The 27,238-nt window shown below is 45.6% G+C and overlaps 2 protein-coding genes across 3 annotated transcripts in view; both read left to right on the top strand.

The window, feature by feature from the left end:
• The window catches only part of Nhe1 (Na[+]/H[+] hydrogen exchanger 1), a 236,014-nt gene that overhangs the window by 12,133 nt on the left and 196,643 nt on the right, over window positions 1–27,238 (top strand). The gene's annotated exons all lie outside the window — the stretch shown is intronic.
• LOC137623423 (uncharacterized) lies at window positions 959–26,217 on the top strand. The gene is made up of 3 exons (XM_068354257.1): window positions 959–1,066; window positions 23,826–23,996; window positions 24,172–26,217. The coding sequence occupies exons 1-3, from the start codon at window positions 959–961 to the stop codon at window positions 26,215–26,217; spliced, it is 2,325 nt and encodes a 774-aa protein (XP_068210358.1).

Here is a 27,238-nt window from a genome sequence, read left to right on the forward strand (position 1 = left end):
TTTGTCTTTTGGTGAAAACCCTAAGAAGGATGATAACTCTGCAATGCCCTTGAGGTAAGCTGCTATTAAGGTGGACTTATCTCCTTCCCCCAGCAAAGGAGATATTTTCTGCCCTTTGGCTTGCAGTGAGACCTCCCTGGTAAATGCCAAAGACTATGCTTCAAAGGACCTGGCTTTAAATACCTTATGGCCTTCCTTAGAACTGGAATTTATTCCATCAACAGTAATGCTGCTGCAATTCCTATCTACTGCTAGAGCTCCCAAGTCATCTGCTCCCGTGCCTTTTTCCTCTTCTGCCGTAGTAGAAGTAGTTCCTGACGTGACCCCCTCCATTCAGGACCACTTTGGAAAATTCAGTTGATCGCCGATCCTCACCGTCAAGCCTTGTCTCCTTTGGCAAGTAAATCCTCGACTATGACTTCTGAGAAGAGACGGAAACGAACTTGTCCTCACTCTCCTCCCAGTTCGATTCTTTCGACCTTGTCTTCTGTTTTTGAGTCTCCTGTGGCCTCCTGTTACCTGAAGGCAAAGGAGAGAGAATGTTTTAAGAGTGTATAGCCTTCTCCTGCTTCCCCTTCACATAAGAGTGATAGGGGTTACACTGTGTCTCCTAGAAAGACAGTCTTCTCTGCTCCTGCTTCAGACACACTTCATACTCTGCTTTTGTCAGACGACGATGCTTTAGAGACTTCGCACTGCAGAGGATGAGAGAGAATTTACTGATCGCTATGCTTGAAGAGAGTACCCAAAATTTTCACTCATTTGCACCTACACACGTAAGATCCCTGTATGAGGATTCACCACACATAAAAGTACCTTCACTCGCGTGATCTTCTGAGAGGTATAAAAGTTGATTTTGTTGGGTTGCAGCACCTGTAGGTGTGTTTAGGAAACAGAAGGCAGATTTACTAGCACATCTCCAGAAACACCATCTTCTCTTTGGCTTCAAGAAACGATAATGAAAGCACATCCTCTTTCAATGGAAGACCCAGGAGAACCTACTCAAATGAGTACTTACGAAGTCAGAGGAATTGGTGTGACACTAGCCTTCAAGAATAACCTGCCAGTAAGTATTAAAAGTATGAGTCTAGAAATGACAGACCACTTTCACAGCCCACTACCTGAGGGGAATATACCCACAAGTCTTTTTGACATGTTCGCTCTGGGACCTGTGATAATTACTTAACGGGTTGTGTAGAGTACATAGCTCCTTTGCAGGCCAAAAAGCATCTCATCAAAGATGGCAATTATGACATTTATTATTATTATTATTATTTCTGGGCTCCACCTGTGCCGCTCTGTGAAATGCTCCTTTTGCATCATTTCTAAGGTATATAACTGCTATGTATTACCAGAGAAAAAAGTTGCATAGGAATGCCAGGGTTGAACCCAGCTCGCTCACCTAAATAGGTGTCGGTATAATACTGGGGTGTGTTAAACCACAACCAGAGGTCTCGTGCCATTTAGATATCTCCTCTTCAACATCCCAGTAACAGCGAGGTGCCGTTCAACACCCACCACTGAAAGCTACTACCACCATCTCAACCCATGCCAACTACGACACTCCTTTTCATAGCATCACTACGACCGTTTGTTGTGCTTTTTTGGCTCTGTGTTTTCGGTGGTTTGCTCCTGTTCTAGTGCAAGAAGATGTCGGATACCCAAGATTCCTCATCCAAGTTAAGTACTAGATCTATGATTTTTGAGCTTCTGGAGGTAGCATTGCCCTTATTTTTAAATATTAAACTTAGCCGGTGAATATATATATAGCTTACTCCGACGGTCGACAGATTCCAAAAACTCGCGAGCGATCGCCATGAAGGCTGCCGGGTGTGCCCACCAGCGCCGACTATCGGCCAGATACCGCATATACTTCTCCATAAGTTCAGTTCTTCTCTGTCGGTGGTAGTGACAGCATTGGTTCCGCTCGCGCTTAACCTCAAGTTTCTACTGATTGGTGAAGTACTTGTTCATGGTTTTATGGCTTTCGCCGTGTTGGATTATTCTCAAGCAATACGATCTTCAAAAGAAATTCTTTTGAAAGGAGAGAAAATTTTTTTTTCTTACCCTTGCTTTTCTGGGCTCGAACCTGTGCCGCCCAGTGAATAAGCTCCATTTAGCACTTATTCTTAGGTAATTTACTGCTAAATATACCAGAGAAAAAATGTAAAGGAGTGCTAGGTTAACTAGCTCGCTCACCTATTGGTGTCGGTATAAAATTGGGCGTATATTCCAGAGGTCCCGCACTATTTAGATTAATCCACGACAGAAAACCCCCAATAGAGGAGAGCCGTTCAACCTCACTCGGTACTACTAACAATGCATCCGCCCAGAACCCAACTCCTTTTAGCACGACGAGTATTGTAACCCGCATTTTTGTTGTGCTCTCGATTTTGGTTTATTTTCCATTGAATTATGGCTTCTTCGTCGGTTTCCCAGGAGACACCGTCTAAGTTAAGTACCAAGCTGGGTTTTACTGTGTTTTGAGCAACCTAGATCGTTTAATATTTATATTATAGGAGTTTATTCTCTTCGTTCATACCGATCTTGCTTGATTTCACTACAGTTGGTACTCCTGTTTTTGAGAGCTTTTAAGTTTCACTTGCGGTGTTACTATGTGTATTATTTTTATTATCAAATATTATTTGTTATTGTGAATATTCATTATTTAGCGTTTAGAATCCTCGTGGTTCAATTTTTGGGCCGATATCATTTACGTATCGTTATGGCTGCCGACCTTCGTGCTAGGCGGCAATGTTATTTTTAGCCATCAGGTGTGTCTTTTGTGATTTAATTTTTATGTTGCATGCCTTGCCCAAAAATTTTCTATGTGTTTATTCATATATTTTTAACGCTATTATTATTATAATGAATATTTGTGCCATTACTCCGTTTGATCTGTCTGGTTGGGGATCGTCAGTTGGTAGCCCTTCTGCCTCGTATCACGTGATCCTCCCCCACGCTCCCCCTCTAGCTAGGTGGGCGGCTAGGCTTCTCCCCCCTCCACTAAGGGACCGTTGCCTTCCCTCCTTTTAGAGGGGGTAGTTCAGTGTTTATGGACTTTGTCCTCCGGGTGGCCCGGCGGGTTCGTCTCTGTCTAGTCTGGTTGGCCACCGGTCAACAGAGTTGGATCCCGGTGCACCCTATTTTATATTCACTTTTCATTCTGGCTTATGTTATACGAAACCCTCCGGGTTCGATTGGCGGTTCTTAGCTACAGTTCCGCCCCCCTATTATTTTATAACATTTCCTATGATGATTATATATGACAGATCACTACCCCGGAGTCCCTAAATGAATTGGTATTGGATATACTTTTATTTCCCGGCCCGGGGTCTACCCCGCCCCGGGAAATCAGACACTATGTGTCTTAATTCCTTGTTATTGCATCCTTTTTTATGCTCCCGGCTTGACCGGAATGGATTGCTATACTTTAGTTTCAAGTTAGACTTATGTTTAGGCCCGGGTCCTCCGGTCCCGCCCCTATGTAAGAATATTACAGTTAAGCTCTAACCTTGCGTTAGACCTATGTTAGGCCCGGGTCCTCCGGACCCGCCCCTACCTAAGAATATTACAGTTAAGCTCTATTCTTGTGTTAGACCTATGTTAGGCCCGGGTCCTCCGGACCCGCCCCTACTTAAAGAATAGTACAGTTAAGCTCTAATCTTGTGTTAGACCTATGTTAGGCCCGGGTCCTCCGGACCCGCCCCTACTTAAGAGAATTACAGTTTCTCATATACTATTCTTTTTATAGATGGTGCATTGTCTGACGCCGGCCTGTGCAGCTGTTCTGCACCAGCCTTGTGGCCACTCCGTCTGCCGATCTCACGCCCCTTGTGGGGTTCAACTGGAAGACGTTGTGGTATGGCACCCGGATAACTGTGTGATTTGCTTCGACCTCATCACTACCCTCGGATCTGACTCGGTGAGTCCCGTTGGCTATATTGCCTTCTTATTTATTTTACTATTAGTAAGATATCTATGGTCTTGAAGGACCATTGGGAGTCTCCCTCTTATAATTCCCACTATTATTTCAGGCATCCCCGGAGCAAAAGTCTGCGGCTCGGGCCACACTGAAGGTGTGGGTTGGTGGGTTTGCCCGGAATGTGAAGTCTAAGCGGCCGTACGTCCTATCTGAGGACTACTGCACCATGGTTTACCCCAATGCCAAGTCTTCAGCTGCTGTGGCTAGGCATGTGGCAGCTCCCATCATTGCCCACATTGATGCCACTATAACGGGTCTCATCGACCCAGAGCAAGATCCATCGGACGCCCCCGGAGGTCTGGAGGACAATGTTGCCTCCATGAACCTGGACGTCGAACCAATGTTACTAGACGAGCCGGATACAGGTAGGGTGGTAAGTGAGGCAGGTGTGTCCGGCGCTGAGATTCCTATCCTCAGCCCCGCTCTTTCTTCTTCTTCTGATCGCTCTTCTTTTCTTGGATTTTCTGGGGACCGTGATTTGTCTCAACGATCATACCCGGTTCCCCCTAAGGATAAGTCTTCTTCAAGAACCTTACCCAAAGCTCGCAAGCCTCACAAGACTTCTCATGGCTCTAAACATTGTACGAACCCGTCTTCAAAGACCTCTGGTTCCTCCTCTAAGTCTCACGACCCGGGAGTTCCTTCCGCCCCTCCTGCTGCTAGCCCGGGCCTTTCCGAATCAGCCATGCTTCGCATCGTGTCGGAGATGCAGGCAAAGTTGGTTTCGGAGATGCAGTCGAGGATGGACACGATGTTCTCTAACTTCGGTCAGAGAATTGGGGCTTTAGAGCAAGGAGCTCCGGAGAGAGTCCAAAGCTCTGGAGCTCCGGAGAGAGTCCAAAGCTCTCTCATCCCGGATGCCTCTAAGCTCCCGCCGTTTGCCAAGAACAACCCCTGGCGTATGGCTCTTCATTCCCCGTTCTCAGACGGAATGTTGACTCTGGAGGGCCTTGGCACTCGTCCTCTAGAGGACTTTGAATTCTTTCCTCCTGGTCTGGCATTTCCTTTTCATGGTTATGCCAGGCTTACCGAGGAAGCTTTAGTTCGATTAGACAAGGTCCCCAAAGAGACGGTCATCTTCCCGAAGGAGCAAGCCCAATCTGTTTGGGCCAGATTTTTGAACGACATCGGCTGCACTAACACCATGCTGACGCCTTATAAAAGCTCCTTTACGATGTTCTTAATGGACAAGAACACCTTGACTCCATGCGTCAATAAGGTGGCAGAGCTTGCCTTTCAATATGCTCTGGAGGAGAAGCCCTTGCCTCCCATCCGAGAGGTGGATCCAATCTCCCTCCTTCTTCCCTCAGGTATTGAGTGTTGGGACAACGTCCATACCACCTTTACCTCCGGCAAGCTTGCAGCAGACTGTGCCTCAGTTTTGTTTAGTGAGAAGCTTCCCCGTCTCCCGGAATCCCTCATTAAACAGGAATATGATTCCCGCCTACGTGTGGGCCGTACTCTAAACCTGGCCACATCCACGGAGTCGATAGCCTTGACTTACGATACGGAGAGTATTTTTAAGTCTCTCAACAAGGCTACCTTACAGTCTTTATATTATGACTTGTATGACTTCGCTACTGCTAAACGCAGATGTCGCAAGCATGTCCTAGCTGAGGCGACGATTAGGCATGAACCTAATAAACTCATCCGGTCCTCCTGTTGGGGTTCAAATCTCTTCCCCGAGGATCTCGTAGAGGAAGTCTTGGCGGAGGCCACTAGGGTTAATCAGAGCCTTAAAGCCCGTTGGGGTTTGACCCCTAAACGCAAGTATGACCCCGCAAATTATCAAGCCCGGGGTAGGAAGAAGCTTAGACCATATACCTCCACCCAGTTCAGGCAACAGCAGAGTGCTTCATCCAACTTCCGGCTACCTCTTCCTCCATCTTCTGTTGTCCCTGCACAGCCTTCCACCTCTCAGGCTCCTTCGGATGACTATGTCACCGTTCTGCTACCTAAGAGCCAGCTTTCTGGTGCCTCCGCCACTTCCCCTGCCTTTAACCAGTCTTACGAGGCTCATAGCTCTTCCCAGAGTTATGGTAGAGGTAGAGGCTACCACCGTGGCTCTAACCAGAACAAAAGCAGGGGAAGAGCCTTTCGCAGAGGAAAGAACTTCCGAGGCGGACGAGGAGGCAACTCCTCAAACCAATACTGAGGTGCAGCAGGTAGGGGGGAGGCTCTATGCCTTCCGCAACAAATGGAGGTTCAGTCCCTGGGCGTTCAGTATCATCTCCAAGGGACTGGGGTGGAGTTGGATTCAAGGACCTCCTCCTCCGAACAAATTTCGTCAACATTCCACTCCGGACCTGGTCGAATTTGTCCAGGACCTTTTACAAAAGAACGCCATACAAGAAACGAAACATCTGAAGTTTCAAGGTCGGCTGTTCAGTGTCCCGAAGAAGGATTCAGACAAGAGAAGAGTGATTCTAGATCTATCCCTTCTCAACTTGTCCATTCAATGCGACAAGTTTCGAATGCTTACCGTCTCGCAGGTGCGGACCTTACTTCCCCGTGGGGCCGTCACCACCTTTATCGATCTTACAGACGCCTACTATCACGTCCCGATAGCGAGACACTTCCGTCCGTACCTAGGCTTTCGCTTAGGGGACAAAAGTTACTCCTTCAAGGTGATGCCTTTCGGGCTCAACATCGCCCCAAGGATCTTCACAAAGTTAGCAGAAGTCGCTGTTCAGGAACTCAGGAATCAAGGGATTCAAGTAGTAGCCTATCTGGACGACTGGCTCATTTGGTCAGACACCTCCCAAAATTGCCTAAAAGCCACTCACAAAGTCATCCATTATCTTCAATCTCTAGGCTTCCAGATCAACTTCAAGAAGTCCCGTCTTCTTCCAAAATCGAAGTTCCAATGGCTCGGCCTGCAATGGGATCTTATATCTCATACTCTGTGTCTTCCCAGACCCAAGAGGTTAGAGATTGCAAGGAACACCAAACGCTTTCTCAAAGACAAAGTAAGTTCCAGACGACTCCAAGAGAGGATTCTGGGGTCCCTTCAGTTTGCCTCAGTGACGGATCTTCTTCTGAAGGCAAAATTGAAAGATATCAATCGTGTCTGGCGTTCGAGGGCGAACCGGAAGCTCCGGGACAGGAAAGTCCGCCTTCCTCCCATTCTACGGGAAAGACTTCTTCCTTGGACAAGAGCAAACAGTCTGTCAAAGTCAGTTCCCCTTCGATTTCCGCCTCCGGAATTAATCATTCACACAGACGCATCCTTATCAGGTTGGGGCGGCTATTCTCAGCTCAAGAAAGTTCAAGGTCTTTGGACTCCCTTGTTCCGCCATTTTCACATCAATGTGCTAGAGGCCATGGCAGTTCTTCTAACCCTGAAACGTCTCGCTCTTCCCAAGAAACAACACCTTCGTCTGGTCCTCGACAGCGAAGTGGTGGTCCGCTGCCTCAACAGAGGCGGGTCAAAGTCAGGGCCTCTGAACCATGTTCTAGTAGCCATATTCTCCCTAGCAGCCTCGAACCGTTGGCATCTTTCAGCTGTCCACCTGGCGGGAGTCCGGAATGTAGTGGCAGACGCCCTGTCCCGGACCTCCCCTCTAGAATCGGAATGGTCACTCGATCTAAAGTCATTTCGGTGGATTCTCTCTCAGGTTCCCGGTCTCAAAGTGGACCTCTTCGCCACGGAATCCAACCACAAATTGAGAGTATATGTGGCTCCCAATCTAGACCCTCAGGCTTACGCCACAGACGCCATGTCACAGAATTGGGACAACTGGGAAAAGATTTATCTCTTTCCCCCGGTGAATCTTTTGCTGAAAGTTCTAGACAAACTGAGATCCTTCAAGGGACAAGTAGCCTTGGTCGCACCCAACTGGCCCAAGAGCAACTGGTATCCTCTCCTGCGGGAGTTGAGACTATACCCTCACCCGATACCCAATCCGGTTCTGTCTCAGATAGTACAAACACGCGTTGTGTACGCTTTCTCAAACATTCAGAGCGCCCTAACTTTATGGACTTTATGAAGTTTGCGGCTATGCATGGTGCCAATATTTATCCTCAAAACACCTTGTTCCTAGAATCGGATAAACGGGATTCCACCATCCGCCAGTATGACTCTGCAGTTAAAAAGTTGGCAAAATTTTTAATAGACTCAGACGTGAACTGTATGAACTTGAACCTTACAGTCACTTTCTTTAGATCTTTATTAGAATCAGGTCTGGCAGCCAATACTATCACCACTATTAAATCGGCTCTGAAAAAGATCTTCCTAGTGGGTTTTAACATAGACTTAACCGACTCTTTGTTAGCTTCAATTCCGAAAGCTTGTGCCAGACTGAAACCGGTTACTCGTCCTACCCCGGTAACCTGGTTCCTTAATGACGTACTCAAATTGGCTTCTGATACCATTAACAGTTCTTGTGATTACATGCCCCTTCTCAGGAAAACACTTTTCCTGGTGAGCTTGGCTTCCGGGGCAAGAATTTCTGAATTGGCAGCCTTGTCGAGAGACCCGGGTCATATTGACTTTCTGCCTTCAGGAGAGGTCCTTCTTTCTCCTAACAAATTCTTTTTGGCTAAGAATGAAGACCCTCAAAACAGATGGACCTCCTGGAAAATTGTTCCCCTCACGCAAGATCCGTCTCTGTGCCCTGTCACTACTCTTAGGTCTTATTTATCCCGGACCTCCTCTAACTCCTCGGGGCCTCTATTCGTTAGAGAACAAGGCGGTACCATTACTATTAAAGGGATCAGGCAACAAATTTTGTATTTTATTAAACAAGCTAACCCTGACTCTTTTCCTCTTGCACATGATATCAGGGCGGTTGCTACCTCGGTGAACTTCTTTCACCACATGAATTTTACAGACCTTTCCAGGTATACAAGGTGGAAATCACCGTCAGTGTTCAAGAAACACTACCTTAAACATTTGGAAGCCCTAAAATTTTCTACAGTAGCCGCAGGGAGCGTAGTTACTCCCAAGTAACTCACAGGTTAATGCCTTGACTCTTTATCTCTCCCTCTTACCTGCCTCATTTATACCCTATTGTATTCGTTGGTCTCGCACCTGAATACTGTTATTATATTTGTAAATTTTATGCTCCTGAGTATCTGTATATATTATCACTCACGGCATTATTATACCTACCTTATTGGATTTATGTTCATATTTAAGATACCCTTATAATTGTTTTTTGGTACTCATCTCTGATTAAAAGCATCCTGTATTTCCCTTACGCTTATGTTTTTCCTTTATTTTGCAAGTTTGGTGACATTTTTCTCTTGTATAGATTCACTGGGCGGCACAGGTTCGAGCCCAGAAAAGGGATTTTGACGTAGGAAAAATCTATTTCTGGGCGAAGGACCTGTGCCGCCCAGTGAACCCTCCCAGCTCCTCTCCCTTGGAGTCCCCAAACTTTGGGTGCTAAGGAGTTGGGTTCTGGGCGGATGCATTGTTAGTAGTACCGAGTGAGGTTGAACGGCTCTCCTCTATTGGGGGTTTTCTGTCGTGGATTAATCTAAATAGTGCGGGACCTCTGGAATATACGCCCAATTTTATACCGACACCAATAGGTGAGCGAGCTAGTTAACCTAGCACTCCTTTACATTTTTTCTCTGGTATATTTAGCAGTAAATTACCTAAGAATAAGTGCTAAATGGAGCTTATTCACTGGGCGGCACAGGTCCTTCGCCCAGAAATAGATTTTTCCTACGTCAAAATCCCTTTTTTAATCTCTCTCTGGGTTTTCCATAGAGAAAAGTTGGCTGACCCTTCCCTCAGTGTACGGAAGTGTGTTAAAGGCTTTTAGTAATTATTTTATCACTTTATAAATTATTGTTGATATTTATAGATTTACCTCTATATATTTTGTATCTCACCCGCCTTTATTAGGCCTCTTCGATTCCCTTTCCATTTATACTAAACACCGAGATAAATTCTATATTTTTGTTTATAAGCGACCTATGCCTATTCTTTGTAGGCGGTACTGACTTGGAAAACGAAGTTAAACAACGTTGAGCCCATTCAACTTTTATTTTTGTTTAGATTGATGAGATGAATATTTTTAGAAAATATTTTAAGAAATTTATTCTTTGAATAGTCTTCGTGCTGTTTTCAAAGATGAACTAACGTTTGGTTTATTTATGCTAAGCAGTTTGCATTCTATCGTTACGATAGAGAAAGAGAGAATCACGGTTTCACTTTGCAGAAAGAGTAAATCGTTTTTGACGTTTTGTTCATTCTTCTTACAAACTGAAGTTTTATAAATACTAATTTAAAGGAACATGTTCATTTTCAATTTCTTAGTCCTTTTAGTATTTTCCTTTAGTCAAATAACCTTTTTATTGACGAAGAGTGAGTGAGCCTTTCTCTTGTGAGTGGCAAGAGAGCGAGAGAGAGAGAGAACGATCCAAATCTTTATTCTCGCAGATATTTACTCTCGTCCCAAGTCTCTGTACGGAGAGAGAGAGAGAGAGAGAGAGAGAGAGAGAGAGAGAGAGAGAGAGAGAGAGAGAGAGAGAGAGAGAGAGAGAGAGAGAGAGCGGGGGGGGGGATAAAACGTTCGTTTTTATTCTCATCCCGAGGCACTGTACGGTGAGAGATTGAAAACGTAGTCCTTAGTGATTTAGTTTTAGTCTCCTCCAAAGTCACTGATCTTTTTAACTTTATATTTTTAAATATTTAACTTAGCCGGTGAATATATAATAGCTGCAACTCTGCGGCTCGACAGAAAACACACTCAAAAAACTCGCGAGCGATCGCTATGAAGGTTGCGGGTGTGCCCACCAGCGCCAACTGTCGGCCAGATACCACTCTTGTATGTAAACAAAACCTTCAATTCTTCTCTGTCGACGTTGACGACAAGACGTATCAATACTCGCTGTAGAACCTGGAGTTTTCTCAACATATTTGGTGAAGTACTTCATTTTGGTTTGAGCTTTCGCATGGTGTTTTATCTTCATCTTAAATCTTGAACTCGTTTTTGGATAGATTTAATTTTTGATGACAAAGAGAGTATGGACTTTCTTTGACTTTTAAATGGCCGACCCTTCCCTTAGACGGAAGTGTGTTTAGGCTTTTAGCAATTATCTTATCACGTTATAAATTAATTATAGATTTTCCTCTATATATTTTATATCTCAACCGCCTTTATTAGGCCTCTTCGATTAGCTTTCCATTTATAATAAACATCAAAATAAATTTTAATGATTTGTTTATATGCGACCTTTCCTGAGAGTAGGCGGTCCTAACTTGGAAACCGAAGTTAAACAACGTTGAGCCCTTTCAATCATAAATAGCTTTTAAAGAGCTAATGATTTAAAACTTATGAAAGATTTTCTTTGAATAGTCTTCGTACTGTTTCAAAGATGAACTAACGTTTAGTTTATTTATGCTACGCAGTTTGCGCTCTATCGTTACGATAGAGAGAGAGAGTATCACGGTTTCACTTTGCAGAAAGAGTAAATCGATTCTGACGTTTTGTTCATTCTTCTTTCAAAGCTTAAATGTTTTAAATTCTATTTTAAAGGAACTTTTTAATTGAAAAACCTTTCAGTTTTTTTTTTCCTTTGGTCAAATAACCTGTTTTTTTGACGAAACGTAAGTGGGCTCTTCTCTTAGGTGCGAAATCAAGAGAGAGAGAGAGAGAGAGAGAGATAGAGACGGAGGGAGAGAGAGGAGAGAAAACATTCCGATCTTTATCTCGTCCCAAGCGGGTAACGTTGTTCTCGAGTTACTCTCGTCCCTAGTCTCTGTACGGGGAGAAAGGATAAAACGTTTTTAGTTTTTTATTCTCGTCCCAAGGCAATGTACGGTGAGAGATTGAAAACGTAGTTTTGAATGAACTAGTGTTTAGTCTCTTCCCCAGCCACTGAATTTTTTATCTTAAAATATGTTTACTGTTTTTTGCTGGTATTAATGTGCTTGCATTATACGACTGATTTCGCAATTACAACCTTTTGAGGGTAGAATTGCGTGCTTCAGGTAGAAATCAGTTTTATTCATACCTAACGTGAATTGTTAAAAGATTCGATTTCAGTGAAATAAGTGCAAAACAGAAAATCGTAGTGATAAAGTGATATTGCGCAAAGTGTATCAGTGTTACGACCGAGGGTTCGTCTGTTCGTGCCTGTCGTTCGCCTAGTCCGGGACCTCTTGCAAGCTCCCAAGCCCAGGGGAGAAGTAATGTCGTACGACTTATGGGTTTGAGAGGCCTTGATCAGCGAACATACGTTCCCTCTATGGTATCGGGTGTATCTTACCAAGATCACCCCTACCATAAGGCGAGAGAGACGATTTTCTCCTCGTCATCTGAAGGCTTTTCGCATAAGAAACCGTGAAACAAGGTTTCGAGGCCCTTTAAGCGAAAGTCAGTCCTTTCAGGACAGGTCCAGCGTCCTGGTTTTAACCATTAGGACAGCTCTGACCCTATGCAGTCATCGGAAGACTGCTCGCTGCCTAACAAAAGCGTAACACAGACTCCGAGAGTCTTTTTGTAGGCAAGGTTTTGCGGTCACAGACGTTACCCTCGTCTCTTACCGCAACCATTCCCGTTGATCCTAAATGGGTTGTACGGCAAGACATGCAGAATAAGCTTGCCTCCCTTATGGAAGACTATTCTGCCGATAAGTCCGTTGAGCCTAGCCGTTTATCTCATCGAGATCCTGGCTTTCAGCCACCCTAACGTTCCTTTGTGCGTCCTGTTGACGTTGGCGTAGCTAAGTCACGTCAGTCAGGTTGTTTAGAACCACACTCGATGCTGTCTCGTGTGGATTTTCAGCCACATTTGGACGTTAGGCCACTTGCTGATGCTCCTGTTGACGTTCAGGACGTTCGCTAACAATCGGAGTTGACTTGTTTTGACGCTGAGCGTCAACCTCCGCATTCTAGAGTTGTTTTGACTGCTCAGTCTAGGCGGTCAAAGCAGTCTCGAGTGGACGCTGTGCGTCCCCTCACGCAACTGTTGTTGTTGACAGTTCACAGACTGTCAAGCAGTTACATGACGTTGCGTCCTGGTCTCTCGCACCTGTTGTTGTTGACAGTTCTCAGACTGTCAAGCAATTACATGACGTTGCGTCCTGGTCCGCTACTAATGCACCAGTGCGTGTGGACTCTGCTTGTCAAGCATTGCTACCACGGTAGGTCTCTCCCTTGCTTGAGACTCAGCTATTAGCGGACAAGGTTCCTTCAGATGAGGAAGTTGCTGTTCCCCCTCCTACTGATATTCCCTTGAGGACTCTGTCAGACGGAGAGGAGCCTAAAGCTGCTTAGCCCTCTATGGACTTTAAATAAATCATGCTGATTTTTAAGGATCTTTGTCCGGATCTTTTTGTAACTGCTGCTCCTCGTTCGCCTAAACGTCAGAGCTTACATACACTAGGCCTAGCTACTTCGAAGCCTTTGTTTTATAAGCTAGTGCTCTCTCGCTCTTCTAAGAGAGCTTTACGTTTGCTAGGCGACTGGTTTATCACCAGGAGGAGTTTGGGGGATACAGCCTTTGCTTTCCCTTCTTTTAAACTGGCTTATAGAGCGAGAGTCTGATATGACACGAGAGAAGTTCTCGGCTTGGGAGTTCCTGCCTCTGCCCAGATAGACTTCTCAAACCTCATAGACTCTCCCTGGCGCCTGGCCATGAGACGCTCCAAGATTTTACAGGTCAACTTCACAGCTGTTTTCGAGCCTTTGAAGTTTTGCTGTACAATTATGTCATGCATAAACAAGGCTTTCAGGGATGGCTCCAATGATCTGACAGCCACGTTCTCTGCAGGAACAAGTCCCTCAGGGATGGCTCCATGATTTGGCAGCCATGTTCACTGCAGGAGTACGTAAGAGGCAAGTGCGCTCAATGTGTTCATTGTCAAGACAAACTTCACGATGAAGTCTACCAGGCTGTCTTGACAGCATTTATGGAAGGCGACTGGATGGTCTCTCTCGACCTTCAGGAGGCATACTTCCACATTCCTATACACCCGGATTCCCAACCGTTTTTGAGGTTTGTTTACAGGAATGTGGGGTACCAGTTTCGAGCCCTGTGCTTTGGCCTCAGTCCTGCGCCTCTCGTGTTTACGAGGCTCATGAGGAATGTGGCAAAATCCCTCCATCTATCGGGGATCCGAGCCTCCCTGTACTTGGACGACTGGCTTCTCAGAGCATCGTCCAGCCTTCGCTGTCTGCAGGATCTACATTGGACGTTGAGTCTGGCCAGGGAGTTGGGACTTGTGGTCAACCTAAAAGTCCCAACTGATCCCATCCCAGATTATTCTATATTTGGGGATGGAGATTCGCAGTCAAGCCCTGCTCGAAGTCCAACTAATGCTGAAAAGAAAACGTTTATTCAGTCAGGAGTTGGAACAGTCTCGTAGGGACTCTCTCATCCCTGGAGCAGTTTGTCTCACTAGGGAGACTACCCCTTCTGCCTCTCCGGTTCCATCTAGCCTCTCACTGGAACTAGGACAAGACATTAGAGACGGTATCATTCCCAGTCTCCGAACCAATAAAGGCATGCCTGAAATGGTGGGACAGCAATATCAGTCTGAGAGAGGGACTATCCCTAGCAGTCAAGAACCCAAACCACGTGTTGTCCTCAGACGCGTCGGGTTTGGGTTGGGGTGCGACCCTGGACGGTCGGGAATGCTCGGGTCTGTGGACCTCAAGTCAGAAGAGCATGCACATCAACGGCAAGGAGCTATTAGCAGTCCACTTGGCCTTGATGATATTAGAAAGCGTCTTCGAAACTAAGTGGTAGAGGTCAACTCAGACAACACCACAACTTTGGCGTACATCTCCAAGCAAGGAGGCACACACTCCTTCACGCTGCTCGAGATCGCAAGGGACCTTCTTTTATGGTCAAGAATTCGAGGCATCTCCCTGTTGACGAGATTCATCCAGGGGGACTTTAACGTCTTGGCAGACTGTCTCAGTCGGAGGGGTCAGGTGATACCCACGGAATGGACCCTCCACAAGGACGTGGGCAAGAGTCTTTGGGCTACTTGGGGTCAACCCACCATAGACTTCTTTGCCTCCTCGTTGACCAAAAGGTTACCAATCTTTTGCTCTCCAGTCCTAGATACAGAAGCAATCTACATAGACGCGTTTCTACTGGATTGGTCTTTTATGGACTTATTTGCATTCCCACCATTCAAGATAGTCAACAAGGTACTGCAGAAGTTCGCCTCTCACGGAGGGACAAGGTTGACGTTGGTTGCTACCCTCTGGCCCGCGAGAGAGTGGTTCACCGAGGTACTTCAATGGCTGGTAGACTTTCCAAGAAGTCTTCCTCTAAGGGTAGATCTGTTACGTCAGCCCCACGTAAAGAATGTCCATCAAAGCCTCCCCGCTCTTCGTCTGACTTCCTTCAGACTATCGAAAGACTCTCAAGAGCTAGAGGTTTTTCGAAGGAGGCAGTCAGTGCGATTGCAAGAGCTAGGAGAGCTTCTACCATTAGAGTATACCAGTCGAAGTGGGAAGTCTTTCGAGACTGGTGCAAGTCAGCATCTGTGTCCTCGTCCAGTACCTCTGTAGCCCAAATCGCAGATTTTCTTTTACATCTGAGAAAGGTTCGCTCCCTTTCAGCTCCCACGATTAAGGGCTACAGGAGCATGTTGGCTTCGGTCTTTCGACATAGAGGCTTAGATCTTTCCAACAATAAAGATCTCCAAGATCTCCTTAAGTCTTTCGAGACCTCTAAGGAACGTCGTTTTGCAACTCCTGGATGGAACTTAGACGTGGTCCTAAGGTTCCTCATGTCAGACAGGTTTGAGCCATTACATTCAGCCTCCCTGAAGGATCTCGCCCTCAAGACACTTTTCCTAGTGTGCTTGGCTTCGGCTAAAAGGGTCAGTGAACTTCATGCCTTCAGTAAGAACATCGGCTTTTCTACAGAAAAAAGCCACTTGTTCACTTCAACTTGGTTTCCTGGCCAAAAATGAACTGCCTTCTCGTCCTTGGCCTAAATCTTTTGATATTCCTTGCTTATCAGAGATCGTAGGCAACGAACTGGAAAGAGTATTATGTCCTGTTAGAGCTCTTAAGTTCGATTTAGCTCGTACTAAGTCATTACGAGGGAAATCTGAGGCATTATGGTGCTCAGTTAAGAAACCTTCATTGCCTATGTCAAAGAATTCTTTGTCATATTTTATCAGATTTTTTTTTAATACGAGAAGCTCATTCTCACTTGAATGAGAAAGACCGATGTTTGCTTAAGGTTAAGACGCACGAAGTTAGAGATATAGCAACCTCCGTGGCCTTCAAGCAAAATAAATCTCTGCAAAGTATTATGGACGCGACTTTTTGGAGAAACAAGTCAGTGTTCGCGTCATTTTACTTAAAAGATGTCCAGACTCTTTACGAGGACTGCTACACACTGGGTCCATTCGTTGCAGCGAGTGCAGTAGTGGGTGAGGGTTCTACCACTACACTTCCCTAATTCCAATATCCTTTTAATCTGTCTCTTGAAATGTTTTTAATATTGTTTTATGGGTTGTTCGGAAGGCTAAGAAACCTTTCGCATCCTGGTTGATTTGGCGGGTGGTCAAAGTCATTTCTTGAGAGCGCCCAGATTAGGGGTTTGATGAGGTCCTGTTGTATGGGTTGCAGCCCTTGATACTTCAGCTCCTGGGAGTCTGTCAGCATCCTAAGAGGATCGCTGGGCTCCGTGAGGAAGACAGACTTACAAGGCAGAGTAATCGTCTGTCAACTTCCTTACCAGGTACCTATTTATTTTGGTTTTGTTATATTGATAACTGTCAAAATGAAAAAACTCTTAGCTTATACGCTGTAAACATAATTAACTCTGGTCTCTACCCACCTCCTTGGGTGTGAATCAGCTATTATATATTCACCGGCTAAGTTAAATATTTAAAAATGATATTTTAATTATAAAATAAATTTTTGAATATACTTACCCGGTGAATATATAAATTAAATGACCCTCCCTTCCTCCCCAATAGAGACACAGCGGGACGAGAAGAATTGAAGGTTTTGTTTACATACAAGAGTGGTATCTGGCCGACAGTTGGCGCTGGTGGGCACACCCGCAACCTTCATAGCGATCGCTCGCGAGTTTTTTGAGTGTGTTTTCTGTCGAGCCGCAGAGTTGCAGCTATTATATATTCACCGGGTAAGTATATTCAAAAATTTATTTTATAATTAAAATATCATATTTCCGTTTTATTCTATATATATGTATATGTTTATTAATTTTTGCATGTGTGTTTCATTTTGTACTAATGAGCTTACATTATACGACATACTGTATTTCGCAATTCTAACCTTTTGATTTAAGGGAGAATTGCGTGCTTCAGGTAGAAATCAGCTTTATTCATGTCTAATGTGAAATTATTAAAAAATGCAATGTCAGTGAAAAAAGTGCGAAAAACATGTTCAGTGTTGTTTGTTCGTGCTTGTCACTTGCCTAGTCCGAGACCTCTTTCAGGCTCCCCTACCCCAGGGAGAAGGAATGTCGTAGGACCTAAGGGAGTGAGAGGTGTAAACCAACGAACAGACGTTCCCTCAAAGGTATCAGACGTTGCTCTTCAAGCACGTCCTTACCATAAGACAGGAGAGACGAAGTTCTCCTCGTCTTCCGATGATTCGTCTCTTTAAAAACCTTGGCGTAAGGTTTCGAGACGGTTGAAACGTTAATTAGTTCCTTCAGAACAAGTTCAACGTCCTAGCTGTAGTCATCATGAGAGTCATAGCGATGACGTTCATGTACAGACGTTTCCGACGTCACGATTTATTCAGAGTGCGGTTGATCCGAAGTTAAGTGTTTTGCAAGATATGCTGTTAAAGCTTTCTTCTTTAATGAAAGCTTACGATCCTGTTCCTGTGCGAAAGGATCCTTTGCTTATTGTACGTCACGGTTCTGGGATACGTGATTCAGGTCTTCAACCTTCTAAACGAGATTTGTTACGTCACGCTGACGTTATCCCTAGTGTCAGCTTTGCTGTTAAACGAGATGTGGAGCATAAATCTCGAAGTCAGTTAAGTCGAGTCATAACTTTGATCAGCAGTCACTGCAGTTCCTCCGAGACTTTGAACGTCAGCCGCCGCAGTCACAGCGTGACGTTGAGCTGCAGACACCGCAGACACGACGTGACGTTGAGCTGCAGACACCGCAGACACGACGTGACGTTGAGCAGTAGACATCGTAGACACGACGTGACGTCGAAGGTCAGTCACCGTAGTCACGATATACAGTAGCATCGAACAGCAGTCACCGCTGTTACTACGTGACGTTTGAACGTCAGTCACTTCTGTCACGACTTGTAGTAGAATAACATTCTCTGCAGTCACAACGTGACATCGACCCTCCAACTTTAACTTCTGTTCATATACGAGTTGATATAGCCTGTCAGGCTTTTCATTCACGTCATTCTGAATATAAATCTCCTTCTCGCAAGACTTTAGATTTATCAGATGATGTGCCTTCTGAAGAAGTTGATGACCCCCTTTCATCTAATGTACCTTTGGGGATTCATTCAGAAGAGGAGTAACCTAGGGTTGTCCAACAATCCCTTGTTTTTAAAATTATGAATTTCTTTAGGGAAATTTTGTCCTACTCGTTTTGTAACGGCTGCTCCACGTTCTCCGCCGTCTGAGTTTACTCTTGGCATGACTTTCTTCGACTCCTACATATACGAAGTCAGTTCTCTCTCGTTCTTCCAAGAGAGCCATGCTCTTACTGGGAGACTGGTTGGAATCCAGGAGAAGTTTAGGAAAGTCTGCTTTTGCTTTTCCTCCTTCTTGATTAGCTTCTCGCTCGAGCATCTGGTGTGACACAGGAGAAGTTCTCGGCTTGGGAGTACCTGCCTCTGCCTAGGGAGACTTCTTAAGCCTAGTGGACTCTCCTCGTCGTCTAGCCATGAGACGCTCCAAGATTTTATGGTCTTCTTCAGAGCTAGACCATCTCTTGAAAGGAGTTTTTTTTTCGAGCGTTTATTTAATTTTTTGGATTGGTCCCTGGGAGCCTTAAGTAAGAAGGTCTCTCCAGCTGACAATGTATTGCTGTACAAATTATGTCATGCATGAACAAGGCCATAAGGGATGGCTCCAATGAACTGGCAGCCACGTTCACTGCAGGAGTACTTAAGATGTAAGTGCACTCGATGTGTTCATTGTCAAGACAAAGTTCACGATGAAGACTACCAAATCTGTCTTGGCAGCAGTAAGGGAAGGCGACTGGGTGGTCTCTCTCGACCTTCAGGATGCATTCTTCAACATCCCGATTCATCCAAACTTTCAACAATATCTGAGGTTTGTGGACGGGAAAGTAGTGTACCAATTTCGAGCACTGTGCTCCGGCCTCAGTCCTGCTCCTCTTGTTTTTACAAGGCTCATGCAAAATGTAGCAAGCTTTCTACATTTTTCAGGGATCAGAGCCTCCCTTTATTTTGACGACTGGCTAATCAGGGCGTCGTCATTAAATCGCTGTCTGGAGAACCTCAAATGGACATTAGACCTAACCAAGGAGCTAGGTCTCATAGTTAACGTAGAGAAGTCGTAACTTACAGTACTCCATCCCAGACTATTCTTTATTTGGGGATGGAGATACAGTTTCGAATTTTTCGGGCCTTTTCGTCTTCCACAAGAATGGAACAAGCTCTGTTAAAAGTCCGTCACTTGCAAGAGAAAAACAGTTGCTCTGTAAGAGTTTGAACGAGCCTCGTGGGAACTCTTTCATCGCTGGAGCAGTTTATCTCTCTGGGGAGACTCAACCTTTGCCCTCTCCAATTTCACCTAAACCATTGGAACAAGGAGAAGGGCTTAGAGAGTATCTCTATCCCAAATCCAACTCAGTCTAGACATGTCTGACTTGGTGGGACAGCAACGTCAGACTTCGAGAAGGTCTTTCTCTTGCGATCAAGAACCCAAACCATGTGTTGTATTCAGATGCATCGAATTTGGGTTGGGGAGCACCACTGGACAGTCTGGAATGCTCGGGTCTTTGGTCCACAGATCAGAAGGAACTCCATTTAAGGCAAGTAACATCTCTCTTTTGACGAGATTTGTGCAAGGATAAATGAATGTCTTAGCGGACTGCCTCAGCAGAAGAGGACAAGTCATCTCCATGGAGTGGACGTTGCACAAGACTGTGTGCGAGAAGCTAGGGATGACATGGGGTCAACCCACCATAGATCTTTTTGCGACTTCACTGACAAAGAGGCTCTCGACTTACTGCTCTCCAGTTCCAGATCCAGAGGCAGCCCACATAGACGCTTTCCTGCTGGACTGGTCTCACCTAGACATCTATGCCTTCCCACCATTCAAGATCCTAGACAAGGTTCTTCAGAAGTTCGCCTCTCACGAAGGGACCAGGTTGACGTTGGTTGCTCCCCTCTGGCCCGCGAGTGAGTGGTTCACAGAGGTGCTTCTATGGCTAGTAGACATTCCAAGAAGTCTACCGTTGCGGATGGATCTCCTGCGTCAGCCTCACGTAAAGAGATTTCATCAAAGCCTCCCCGCGCTTCGTCTAACTGCCTTCAGACTATCGAAAGACTCTCTAGAGCTCGAGGGTTTTCGAAGGAGGCAGCTAGAGCGATCGCGAGGGCTAGAAGATCCTCTACCATCAGGATTTGTCAATCTAAATGGGAGGTATTTAGAGACTGGTGCAAGTCCTCCTCTATTTCCTCTTCCAGTACCTCTGTAGCACAGATTGCAGATTTTCTGCTTTATCTGAGAAATGGTCGCTCCCTTTCTGCATCTACCATTAAAGGCTACAGAAGCATGTTAGCTTCTGTTTTCAGGCATAGAAATTTGGATCTATCTAATAACAAAGATCTTCAAGACTTTCTTGAGTCTTTCGAGACTTCCAAGGAGCGTCGTATTTCTACTCCTGCTTGGAACTTGGACGTGGTCCTGCAGTTCCTTATGTCAGACAGGTTTGAACCGTTAAGTTCGGCCTCCCTGAAGGATCTTACCCTCAAGACACTTTTCTTGGTGAGCTTGGCTTCTGCAAAAAGGGTTAGTGAGATACATGCTTTTAGCAAGAATATCGGCTTCTCCGCTAATAAAGCAGTATGCTCTCTTCAGCTTGGTTTTTTGGCCTAAATCGTTTGAACTTCCCAGTCTATCTGAGGTTGTTGGGAATGAAATTGAAAGAGTGCTGTGTCCCGTTAGAGCTCTTAGTTTTATTTATCTAGAACTAAACTGCTGTGAGGTTTTTTCAGAGGCCTTATGGTGCTCCGTTAAAAAGCCCTCTTTGCCTATGTCGAAGAATGCGTTGTCTTATTATTGATTAGAGAGGCACACTCTCATTTAAGTGAGAAGGATCGTAATTTGCTTAAAGTTAAGGCTCATGAAGTTAGAGCGGTAGCAACTTCAGTAGCATTTAAACAAAATAGATCCCTTAGAAGTATTATGGACGCGACCTTTTGGAGAAGCAAGTCGGTGTTCGCTTCATATTACTTGAAAGATGTCCAGACTCTTTATGAGGACTGCTACACGTTGGGACCATTCGTAGCAGCGAGTGCAGTAGTGGGTGAAGGTTCTACCACTACATTCCCTTAATCCCAATATCCTTTTAATCTTCTCTTGAAATTTTTAATATTGTTTTGGGTTGTACGGGAGACTAAGAAGTCTTTCGCAATCTTTTGATTTGGCGGGTGGTCAAAATATTGTTTCTTGAGAGCGCCCAGATTAAGGGTATTGATGAGGTCCTGTTGTAGGGGTGTTCACCCTGATTATAACAGCTCCTAGAAGTCTTTCAGCATCCTGAGAGGATCGCTGGGCTTCATAAGGATAGCGGACTAATGAGTCAGAGTATTCATCAGAGTCAGCTTCCTTATCAGGTACCTATACTTAAGTTTGTTTTTTGAATATTTGTCAAAAACTCTTGAGCATATACGCCTTTATTGTTTTAATACTGGTCTCTACCCACCACCATGGGTGTGAATCAGCTATATATATATTCACCGGCTAAGTTTAATATTTAAAAATGATATTTTCAATTTAAAATAAATTTTTGAATATACTTACCCGGTGAATATATATAATTAAAGGCCCTCCCTTCCTCCCCGATAGAGACCCTACGGACTGAGAAGAACTGAACTTATGGAGAAGTATATGCGGTATCTGGCCGATAGTCGGCGCTGGTGGGCACACCCGGCAGCCTTCATGGCGATCGCTCGCGAGTTTTTGGAATCTGTCGACCGTCGGAGTAAGCTATATATATATTCACCGGGTAAGTATATTCAAAAATTTATTTTAAATTGAAAATATCATTTTTATTATTATTTGAGTTTTCGTGTTTTCTCAGTTTCGATGGCCCCGCTACGCGGCGGCCATGTTGGCTTTGCTACCTCCTTGGCTCGTTCTTAACGCCTTGCAATTAGTCTTCTATACTAATTGTTATTCGTTTTGAACCTGTTGCGCTGGTGTTTTTTACCGATTAACACTTTGCTATACTGATATTATATTGATCACGTATCATAGCTATTTGAACTTTACTTTAGGTTTTGGCTTGCTTGCTACCCTTCGAGGCCGAGTACCTGGAAGGTTTTTGTTATCGCGTTATGGTGTTTTTTAATCTAGGATTTATTACTCATTACACCTAGATAAGAGTTACGCTATTAGTTCGAGTGGGACTCTTGCTTGGCAGTTTTTTATTCTAGTTTTTTGTTATCCTACCGATCGGCATCATACCCGATCTAGCCGTTGTGTTGGCCCCCCTGTCCAGCTCGGTACCTACTCACGCTGGAGGGCTCGGCTTTGTTATTTATTCTTTCCTTGCCATTACCCCTGCATCCCTCTCTTACTGCATTAATTTAGCTTTCACATGCCTTATAACCTAGTTCTGCATGTTACATTATTTTTACATTAATTCTATTATCCGTATATGATCATTCCGTTTTTGTTTATCTCATGGTTCTGTTTGGACAGGTTGGTACTCCTGTCCGCTCTTGGTCCCACGTGATCGCCTCGAGCCCCACCATTGGCTAGTTCTCGCTGGCTCCTCCCCTCCCCTCTATTGGTGTATGCCAGCCCATACCCTCATCCCCCTCCAGGGATACCTCACGTCTCTCAGAGACTTTGGAGTCAGCTGTTTTGTTTTACGGGTCGCGTTCTCTCGTTCCCCAGGGCCCCCCCCCCACTTACTCATCCCTCCCCTGGGATACCTACTGACTCCTCCCCTTAGTCTGAGCCGAGAACATCTGTCGAGGTGATAGTTAAGTACAGTACGCTCACTTTTCATGCCTTGTCGTAGCTGGGTTTTTCCCCTGCCGCCCTGATTGGCCATCGGTCGGCCCGGGGAGATTTCTGTTGTATATTGGGTATTCTTTCAGTGTGATTCCCTTCGTTACGTACCGTATCATGCTTGGGTCTTTTTGTCCTTCCTTATAAGGAATGGCTGCTATTTCGTAGACTATTTGTTCGTGGGGTAATCACGTTAGAGCTTTTATTTAATTGTTTTTATTATATATAATATATTGTCTCTGTTCGTTAAGGTCCTTGTGGCTGGCGGGGAGTCATTGAACTCCTCCCTCCCTCCCTTTTCGACTCCCCTACCCCGGTAGGCTGGTTGTGAACCCCCCCCCCCCCCGGTCTATCTCAGTTGTCTCCCCGAAGCCAACAGAAAGCATGTCATTATTACAATTTTATTCTATACTTCCCCGGTACCGACGGGGTAGTATATCTACCTCTATGACAATACTATATTATTGAATGATCATAAGTAAATTACGGATTTGTTTTAACATTATCAGTTAATTACTGCTTATGCTAAGTTTTTTCCTCCGATTACTATACCGGTTCGAAATGTTATTCTTAGTATTTTATCCCGGTTTTATACCGGTTTATTTTTAGTACCCGGAGCACCCGGGTCCCCCTTGGGATACTAACCTACTATGGGATACTTATGTATCTTTATTATTACAGGTGGTCCGCTCTCAGATGACGGCCTGCGCGGCCGTGCTTCAGCAAGCGTGCGGCCACGACGTTTGCAGATCTCATGCTCACTGCGCTGTCCAGGTCAATGATCTGATTGTTTGGCATCCAGACAACTGTGTGGTCTGTTACGGGCTTGTCTCCACGCTTACTGCGGATTCGGTAGGTGTCCCTGTCGTTACTATCTATATTTACTTCGGATTTAATCTCTGGATTTTTCCTTGTGATTTCCATTGTAATCTCTGATCGAATTAAAACATTTAATCTCGGTCTACATGTTTTTACACTTCCTTCGACGAAGTTACTTTGTTATTAGTAACGGTTTATTCTTTTTCAGAGCTCTCAGTCTTCTAAGACTTCTGCCTTGGCGACCCTTAAGATCTGGGTCGGCGGGTTCGCCCGAAATGTCAAGGCGAAGAAATCCTACATCCTGTCGGAGGAAATGTGTGCCCTCATTTACCCTAATGCCAAGACCTCGGCTGTGGTCCCCAAGGATGTGGCGGACCCCATCATTGCTAAGATCAGCGAGGCTCTACTCCTGTCTGAAAACCACGAGGTGATGGGGGAGACAATCTTGGAGGACGTCGCGGCTATCAACCTTGACATCGAACCTATGGCTCTAGACGAGCCAGAGTTAGGTAGGGAGGTAGGTGAGGCAAGTAGGTCCCGGGCTAAGATTCTTCTCCTTAGCCCGACTTTTTCTACCTCTTCTGCTAATTCTTCCTTTCAGGGGTTCTCAGGGAAGCACGGGGCTGATGTCAGGCCACGTCCTGTTGTCCCTAAGGTTAAGTCTCTCCGTAGACCCCTAACGAAGACTCGCAGGTCTTCCAAATCCCCTAAACCTGTTAAGACTTCGTCTTCCAGAGTCCCCAAAGACTCAGCTGTAGCTACTTCTTCCTCTCTTGGGTCAAGAGCGAAGACCGGCTTGAAAACTAAGACCCCGGAGGCTTCCTTCGATCCGGCAGCCTTTTCGAGCCAGTTGTTGGAACAAATTGGTTCCTTGGTGACGTCCCTCACTGAGAGGGTGCAAAACCAGGAGAGTCTCGTTGAGAGCCTCATGCGTTCGGGACTGCCTCAGCAACAACAGTATGTTATCCCGGATGCCTCTAAGCTCCCGGAGTTTGTTAAAAGCAACCCGTGGAGAATGGCCTTGCACTCCCCCTTCAAGGATGGTATGTTAACCATCGAAGGATGTGGCACCCGGCCTATTGAAGATTTTGAATTCTACCCGCCGGGTCTCCAGTTTCCCTTCCCTGGTTTTGCATGCTTAACTGAGGAGGCTCTTGTACGGTTGGATAAAGTTCCCAAAGAAACCGTGATCTACCTGAAGGAACAGGCTCAGTCCACCTGGGTCCGAACCCTGAACGAGTGGGAGTGTGTTAACACTATGCTAACACCCCATAAAAGCTCCTACACGATGTTCGTGGTAGACGAGCAAACCCCCACTCCGTGTGTCACAAAGATGATGGACATCGCTTATCAGGCTATTAACGAGGACAAACTGTTACCACAACTGCGGGAAACGGATCTGATTTCCCTCCTGTTCCCTGGAGATCACGAGTGCTGGACCAACGCCCCAGCGACCTTCAAAGCGGGTAAGCTAAGCGCTGACTGTGCCTCTACACAGTTCAGTGAGCGACTACCCAGGCTTCCAGAGTCCTTGATACGTCTCGAGTTTGAAGCCCGTACGCGATTGAGTAGATCGATCAACTCAGCTACAATGGCTGAAATGACCTCTTTAATGTATGAAGAGGAACCCCTCTTTAAGGTTTTGACAAAGTCATTGCTTCAGACCCTGCTGTCTGATGCCTACGACTTCCTTGCGGCCAGACGTCGTTGCCGTAAACACGTCCTGTCTGAGGCCACTATCAGACATGAGCCTAACAAGCTCATTAAAGCCCCAATCTGGGGCCCTGACTTATTCCCGGAGGATCTAGTCAATAATGTCCTCAGCGAGGCTGCCAGAGTCAATCAGAGCCTCAAGGTTCGGTGGGGCCTAGTCCCCAAACGCAAGTTTGAACCGGCCAGCAACCAATCACGAGGTAGGAAGAGGCTGAGACCTTTCCAATCCTTCCAAAACCAGCAGTCACAACAATTAGTTCAGACCATCCCGGTAACGCAAGGGAGTCAACCCTCCACTTCAAAAGGACAACCCCAACAGCAATATGTGTTGGTTCCTCAGTCCCAGGTAGCAACTACCTCTTATACTACTTCCCCTGCCTTTAACCCCAACTATGAAACCCAGGGTGCGTTCCAGGGTTACCAACGCGCCAGAGGCTCTGGTGCGAGAGGAACTTTTTGCAACAGAGGTAGTGGAAGGACCCATTCTCGAGGCCGAGGATTCCGCGGAGGCCGAGGAGGTAAATCCGCAGTGAATCATTGAGAATTCTCGGGTAGGGGGAAGACTTTACATCTTTCGAAACCGTTGGACGTTCAGCAATTGGGGTTTCAGCATAATTTCCAAAGGTCTGGGGTGGAGTTGGATAGAAGGGCCCCCTCCACCAACCAGTTTCCATCAACTTCCAATGGAGGAGCTAGTCTTATATGCAAACGATCTACTACAAAAGAATGCAATCAAAGAGGTAAATCACTTGAAATTTCAAGGTCGCTTGTTCAGCGTGCCAAAGAAAGACTCAGACAAGCGAAGAGTAATCTTGGACCTGTCTCATCTGAATTCTTACATTCGATGCGACAAGTACCACATGCTAACCGTCTCTCAGGTGCGGACCTTACTTCCTCGTGGGGCCGTCACCACCTCTATAGATCTTACAGATGCTTACTGTCACGTTCCGATAGCAAGGCATTTTCGTCCGTTTCTAGGCTTCAAACTAGGCAACCAAGCTTATGCATTCAAAGTAATGCCATTCGGACTCAACATAGCACCCAAGATATTCACCAAACTGGCAGAGACGGTAATCCAAGAATTACGAACCCAAGGAATTCAAATAGTAGCTTACCTAGACGACTGGCTCATTTGGTCAAACAGCGTCGAGAACTGCCTCACGGCAACAAACAAAGTGATAAAATTCCTACAACAGTTGGGGTTCCAGATCAACTTCGAGAAATCTCGCCTAGTCCCAAAGACCAAGTTTCAATGGCTGGGATTACAATGGGAGCTGCGTTCCCACACGCTACGTCTCCTAACAGCCAAGAGGACAGAAATAGCAAAGAACACAAGACGTTTTCTCAAGGACAAATTGACGTCCAGGAGAAATCAAGAGAGAATCCTGGGTGCCCTCCAGTTTGCCTCGGTAACAGATATAGTACTGAAGGCCAGACTGAAAGATATAAACCGAGTATGGCGCTCCAGGGCAAACGAGAAATATCGAGACAAAAGAGCTCGACTTCCGCCAATTCTGAGGAAAAGACTTCAGCCATGGACAAAGGTAAATAATCTGGCAAAA

This window comes from Palaemon carinicauda, chromosome 30 (assembly GCF_036898095.1).
Source record: "Palaemon carinicauda isolate YSFRI2023 chromosome 30, ASM3689809v2, whole genome shotgun sequence".
Taxonomy (NCBI): Eukaryota; Metazoa; Arthropoda; class Malacostraca; order Decapoda; family Palaemonidae; genus Palaemon; species Palaemon carinicauda.